This window comes from Notolepis coatsorum (genome assembly GCF_963971535.1).
Source record: "Notolepis coatsorum genome assembly, chromosome: 7".
Taxonomy (NCBI): domain Eukaryota; kingdom Metazoa; phylum Chordata; class Actinopteri; order Aulopiformes; family Paralepididae; genus Notolepis; species Notolepis coatsorum.
In genome coordinates, this window is record NC_140171.1 from 12180597 (window position 1) to 12188096 (window position 7500).

The 7500-nt window shown below is 42.1% G+C and overlaps 1 protein-coding gene across 1 annotated transcript in view; it reads left to right on the forward strand.

Moving 5' to 3' along the window:
• The window catches only part of myo15ab (myosin XVAb), a gene marked incomplete at both ends in the record, with an annotated part of 155895 nt that overhangs the window by 29582 nt on the left and 118813 nt on the right, over positions 1 to 7500 (forward strand). Inside the window, 3 exon segments of the mRNA XM_084319482.1 lie at positions 671 to 745; positions 5105 to 5216; positions 6268 to 6371. Coding sequence (XP_084175608.1) covers positions 671 to 745; positions 5105 to 5216; positions 6268 to 6371 — 291 coding nt within the window.

Sequence of the window (7500 nt, forward strand, 5' to 3'; positions counted from 1 at the left end):
CATGGATTCAGGCCATCCATGTCTCTCCATGTCTCTCCATGGCTTTACATGGCTTTACATGGCTTTACATGGCTTTACATGGCTTTACATGGCTCTACATGGCTTACATGGCTTTACATGGCTTTACATGGCTTTACATGGCTTTACATGGCCCCTTTTTCACTGGGAGGACTGACTTCAATGTCCTCACTTCCATACAAGAAAAATGCAAGTACAGTTTTGCCGTGTCATCAGATAAGCAGTATCGAGGGAGATAATTATCAGTGATTACAGTACACTCTTAGAAATAAATGGTGCTAGATTGAACCATTACGGATTCTTCAGCTTAAGGGAGCCCTTTTAAGTTCTAGGTAAAACCCTCACACACACAGTTATGCTCATGTACAGTAGGCAGATCCTCGATAAGCACAGATGGGTTGGCAAGTGTCGGTTTGTGTGTGTGTGTGTGTGTGTGTGTGTGTGTGTGTGTGTGTGTGTGTGTGTGTGTGTGTGTGTGTGTGTGTGTGTGTGTGTGTGTGTGTGTGTGTGTGTGTGTGTGTGTGTGTGTGTGTGTGTGTGTGTGTGTGTGTGTGTGTGTGTGTGTGTGCATTCATTTGTATGTGCATGTGTATATGTGTGTTGTTTGCACATGTATGTACGGACATTCTAACCATGTTATGTTGTGTTCCAGTCATCTTTTTGCCATTGCTAATCTCGCATACACCACCATGATGGATGCCAAACATGACCAGTGTATTGTTATCAGGTAAAACACACATATTCATGTCAGCTATCAACAGGGGGTGTTGTGTAACTTAAGAGATTTGTATGGAAGCAAATGAGTGACAGAAGTATTTGAATTTTATCAGACACCGAATTTATAGCATTGAAAATAATTACTTTGAAAACATGTATCTGAATTTTTTCACAGACCGAATTTATAGCATTGAAAATAATTACTTTGAAAACATGTATCTGAATTTACCTATGTGAAAAAAGAATCAGTGTTTAAAATTCAATGTAAAAAATTCTAATGCATAATAAAATTCAATGTAAAAAAATTCGATGCATAATTGCGGTGTATAAAATTCGATGTAAAAAATTCGATGCATAATTGCGGTGTATAGAATTCGATGTAAAAAACCATCATCCGGGCTACCCAGACAGGATAAGCAATCGAGCCTGGATGCAATCGAACTGACTTCTGGCCTATCACTGCACGGCTTTGTCAGTCATGTGATCACACCAAAATGACTCAAATAAAGATGACTACTGTATATACAGTTCTAAAAAGTGTGCAGTGCAAATCTGACAGTTCAGGTGACAATGCACAGGTCTAAACTAGCCCAAAGTCTAAGGTATAACAGGTGCTCACTTACCACTAGAGATGTAATGGTATGGACATTTCATATCACGATTATAGTGACCAATATTATCATGGTTATCAGTATTATTGTTAAAATATGCTGAAGATTTTCAAAAAGTACTCATACAAATTGATATAATTTATATAATATAGTTTTTTATTACATGGCGTTTTCACATTCGCCGAAATGCTTGCTTGTGATTGGTCAATAGCGCTCGTCAGAGGTCCGATATTACTCGATAACGGACCTCTGCCGAACAATAATGACCGCTGTGCGCAGCTGGACCAATCAAGCCCCCACTACACACACTGTATCAGTGCTGCTCAGCATATGCACAGCTGCACTCAGTCATGCAATCAGACCACAGACCTGCCGGCTGCCGATAATAATAATCACTTTATTTGGGCTGACAGAGCCACAGAACAACTGCGTCTGCATTTGGTCTCGTCTTGTCGATGAATTAGGTATATTGTTAGAAAGTTTAAAACACTTTTGACGTTTAAAACACCTCGGCTGTGCCTCGGTGTTCTAAACTCCGTGTCGGTCAATTATTTTGCGACAATGACCGAGTATAGGCTATACATTATCCCTTACATATTGAAAACTGCAAATTAGATTAACAGCACTATGCACTTTTTGTTTGCATAAATTATTATTATTATTTGTATTATTATTATTGGTGTTGTTACATTTATTATTATGATTATTATTATCTCTCACACACACACACACGCACACACGCACACACACACACACACACACACACACACACACACACACACACACACTTCTCTCACGATTCAAGTTGCTGTGTCTGGGAGACGGTCTTTGGTTGACGTTATACAGTCCACACAGACTACCGCTTTTCTCCGCCGTAGTTTCCGTGTTTTGAAACACATGGAAGTGAATCAGTCATCAGCTCATTGAAATGCGTTCAAATGCGTGACCTTTATGAATGACCTATTTTAATGATAATTTAAATTTGATCCGTATTATTAACCGACGGGGCATTTTACCATTTTATCATTAAAAACCGGTAACCGTTTCATCCCTACTCACCACCGACAGCCGCTTCTCACCGGACACTTAGCCTCCAACCGGGCCACAAACCGCAAAACCCTCCGTTGGCCGGCAGTACGTGACGGTGAAAGATGAAACCACGGCCTGGTGTGTAGTCTGCCGCCTGCCTGAGGAGGCTCCAGCTCTGGGAGCAAAGTGGGGCTGTTTAGCTCAGGACTGAGTTCACACCGAGGGGCTACTACTGCAAGGTTTCACCCTCGTTACATAAGCGCCGCTCTAGATTTCGTCCCTTTAACCGTTTTCACTACCACACTACAGAAGGTTAGTAGTGGGGTAGTGAAAGGAGTAACCTTCTGTAGTGTGGTTGTGAAAGGGTTATCTCTTTGTCGTGTGGCGGTGAATTCGTTAATTTCACTGAGGGGCCGCGTGGGCAGGCGGGCGGGCGCAGAGGAGGAGCACTGTAGCCCTCGTATGATATAATGAAGTGCAACTCTCTACAGGAGGCTTCAGTCCTGGAGAGGTTTTCTTTCTCTCGCCGTGTCATCAAATAAAATGGTGTCGAGGGAGATAGTTATCACTGATGTGGCCTGGAGGGCACTCTTAGAAGAAAAAAATAAAGGTGCTAGGTTAAAGGTGCCACAGCTTGTCTCCATAGGCCGTTTTTAAGTTCTGGGTAGAACCGTTAACTGTAGAACCCTCTTCTGAAGGGTTCTTCATAGAACTGTCTGGTGAAATGGTTCTACTTGGAGCCCATGTTTGAATGGCTCTTCCTCAACCGTTTCCTGGACCAATAGATGGTTGCTTTTGGAGGGTTCTTCATAGAACTCTCAAGGAATAGTTCTTCCTATAGAACCCTTATACTTATAGGATGGTTCTTCCTATATTCCCAGATCGGTACATTTTAGAACCTTTAAAGGAGAGTTCTTCCAATGAATAGTTCTTTCTAGAAATCTGGACGAGGGGACTTCTTAGCACTAGCACAGCCGACAAGGGGTCAAATGACCCCTAGGCATTTTCAATAAATGTATCCTCGTAACTCGGTTGAGCTCCAGCTCTGTCACTCAATGACTTTTCCTAAAAGTACCCGTTTTATCTGCCACGGTTTCTGAAATTTCAAAATGACAAAATTATAATATAAATTATTAGAACGTTATTCCACATAATGGGCCGTTGGAACAGACGAAAGTCATAGCACTTTGCGAGCATCTAGCGCAGGGGTGGCCAACCCGTGGCTCGCAAGCCGCATGTGGCTCTTTGCCCGTCAATGTGTGGCTCTTCCATCCAAAAAAATAAATATTATAATATTTTTTATTATTATTTTTAATAATAATAAAAAAAAATGATGTCACTCAAACCTACATTTCATTGTGGTAAACCTCATATTTTTATATTCAGAGGTAATTATATAGTTTACACTGTTTATTTTTCTCATATTTCTCATATAAGCTGTCGGGTCATTCCTGGTGGGAATTAGTGGCATTTTCTCCATGGCTGTGCTAGTGTTAGAACCCTCATTGAAGAGGTGCACAGTAGCCCTCGTCCACTTAGCATGTTCTAACCACTAACATGAACTGAGAGGTTGCCAGCTGGTGTCCATAATTGGACAGTGATACATTTTGATGTTACATGAGACATCTTCTGTCAGGCTTTAATTGACTCGTTCCAGCCGTGATTCTGGCCCCTCGTTGTAGGAATCCCTATCCGTATCCTTAGTCTTTGCTAAATGCAAAGCATTGTGGGATACATAGCAACCGTTGATATTAACCTTCTGTGGTGTGGTAGTGAAAGGGTTAACGACCCTTTGTCGTGTGGCATTGAACGGGTTAACCTTCTGTATTGTCGCAGTGAAAGGGGTTAACCATTTGGCAGTGTGGTAGTGAAAGGGTTAAATTCTACCTTGTGATGAGGGAGACGACAGGGGCTGTTTCCGTCAGTTCTCAACCCCAGAACGAAGGTCACGTTGCACAAACCTCACTCTGATCAGAGGAGTGCTCAAAGAGACGGTCGTAGGAGTGCTTCACATCTGAAAAGAGTGCAAATAGGGCTGTCTTAAATACTTCCAAGCTTCGAAGCTTCGTTCGATGGGCATGGGATTCAAATGGGAAAATAAAATTCGAATATATTTAAAAAAAAAAAAAAAATCATTTTCTTTTTTTTCTTTTTTTTGCAAAATCAACTCTGCCTCTCTTTGTTAACTACAACAAGCAATGCTGTTTGTTATTTAAGACGAGGTCGGACTCTGCACTGACAGATATGTGTTCATTGTGCTGCTTTTATAAAGCCTCAAATGACGGCTTACAATATGTCATGAAAGCAAAGTGTTTTGTTTGTTTTAGAAAGGATTTAAAAAGGTTTAAACTTTACAGCACTGACAAAGTTGAACAAAGTGCTGTACAAGTCCCACAACAGAGTTTATCCATGTTTTTGAACTGATATAAATATTCATGATTTAAATTAGTATATATATATATTATAATAAAATTTTATCAGATATTCATACAAATTACATGAAAATAGGGTATTTTTGAGGAACAAAATGTATCTATTTGTATTATATTATAATATGATTATACATACTATTTACTAGTGATTATTGGAGTTACTGTACTAATCGAATGGAGTTCATAGTTTACCCACCTTTTATTTCACCACAGCATCACTGTACAGAAGCTAATGTGGAGCTGGTCTTAGTAGAACCTCGTCTAGTGTAACTCCTGCTGTTGTTGTTGTTGTTCTAGTGGAGAGAGTGGGTCAGGGAAGACTGAGGCCACTAAACTGATTCTGCGCTACCTGACAGCCATACACCACAAACGCAACGTCACACAACAGGTATGTACACTCATTCCTTCAGTGCTCTGTGGTCAGCCACGCAGGGCTCGCTCAGTGCTCTGTGGTCAGCCATGCAGGCCTCTCTCAGTGCTCTGTGGTCAGCCATGCAGGGCTCTCTCGGTGCTCTGTGGTCAGCCACACAGGGCTCGCTCAGTGCTCTGTGGTCAGCCATGCAGGGCTCGCTCAGTGCTCTGTGGTCAGCCACGCAGGGCTCTCTCAGTGCTCTGTGGTCAGCCATGCAGGGCTCTCTCAGTGCTCTGTGGTCAGCCATGCAGGGCTCGCTCAGTGCTCTGTGGTCAGCCACGCAGGGCTCTCTCAGTGCTCTGTGGTCAGCCATGCAGGGCTCGCTCAGTGCTCTGTGGTCAGCCATGCAGGGCTCTCTCAGTGCTCTGTGGTCAGCCACGCAGGGCTCTCTCAGTGCTCTGTGGTCAGCCATGCAGGGCTCGCTCAGTGCTCTGTGGTCAGCCATGCAGGGCTCGCTCAGTGCTCTGTGGTCAGCCATGCAGGGCTCACTCAGTGCTCTGTGGTCAGCCATGCAGGGCTCTCTCAGTGCTCTGTGGTCAGCCATGCAGGGCTCACTCAGTGCTCTGTGGTCAGCCACGCAGGGCTCGCTCAATCTTTTGAGCTTCTTCCCTCTGGTAGAGGAAAGAAAGAGCAGAACCCGGGCAAGTGCTAAACTAAAGACAATAATACAAATGTTCTCTTTCTCTGTCTCTCCCTCAGTTTTTTCCCTCACTCCATCTTGTGTACTGATGAATATTTGTCTTTGGCGTCTAATGTAATATGCGTATGTCCATGTTATTTGTATGCTGACGTCACAAAAACAATGAAATGCATATCATATCGTATGACACAGTAATACTGTCCTCTCTTCTCCTGTCATGTCTCCACCATCTCATCCTCAGATAGAGGTAATGTATATCTATCCCCTATTCAATTCTACCAACACTGAAACATTGTTAAATGATTTGTGTCCTGGTGCTAGAAAAGCACTATTCATTCAATGTCTTTGTTACTTCCCTGCCTGCTGTGTTTCCACGGCAACATCCCTATGTCCCCGGTGATTGGTTAGATCCTGGAGGCCACACCCCTGTTGGAGTCGTTTGGGAATGCCAAAACGGTGCGCAACGACAACTCTTCCCGCTTTGGCAAATACACCCAGATCTACATGGAGGAGTGAGTTCCATTCACAGTCGTATATAAAAAAAAAAAAAATTGTTGCACTACACCATAAAACATCTGTGATGTACTTCCAGTATAACATTACAATAATACACAATATTACACTAGAACTACAGTATATATTGACAAGCTGTGTTAAGATGACAAGCTGTGTTGAGATGACAAGCTGTGTTAACATGACAAGCTGTGTTAAGATTTCATTTCAACCTTTATTTAAAATCGTAAGCTTCTGAGGTTTCCCTCATTTACAGAAACGACGATTGTACAAATGTAAACAGTATATAATACAAGCAATGTTCACAGAAAATTTAACACCAGAGTACAAATAAAAAACTTTTAAAATAATTTTAAAAGATCAGCTAAAACAGTTACAGGTAGTCACACAATGGTCTGGAATCATACGTTTAAACATACCAAGGGAAGGGAGAACCTCCAATTTCAGAGAGAGTTGGAGGACATTCCATGAGTTAGAGGCATCAAAGGAAAAAGCTGACTTCCTTATAGATCAGAACAAACTTGAGGAACCCTAAGAACCATCCAGTCATTCGATCGAGTTGAATAGGTTCCAATATGACAAGCTGTGTTGAGATGACAAGCTGTGTTGAGATGACAAGCTGTGTTGAGATGACAAGCTGTGTTGAGATGACAAGCTGTGTTAAGATGACAATCTGTGTTAACATGACAAGCTGTGTTAAGATGACAAGTTGTGTTGATGACAAGCTGTGTTAAGATGACAAGTTGTGTTGAGATGACAAGCTGTGTTAAGATGACAAGTTGTGTTGAGATGACAAGCTGTGTTGAGATGACAAGCTGTGTTGAGATGACAAGCTGTGTTGAGATAACAAGCTGTGTTGAGATGACAAGCTGTGTTGAGATGACAAGCTGTGTTGAGATGACAAGCTGTGTTGAGATAACAAGCTGTGTTGAGATGACAAGCTGTGTTGAGATGACAAGCTGTGTTGAGATAACAAGCTGTGTTGAGATGACAAGCTGTGTTGAGATGACAAGCTGTGTTGAGATGACAAGCTGTGTTGAGATGACAAGCTGTGTTGACATGACAAGCTGTGTTGAGATGACAAGCTGTGTTGATGACAAACTGTGTTGAGATGACAAGCTGTGTTGA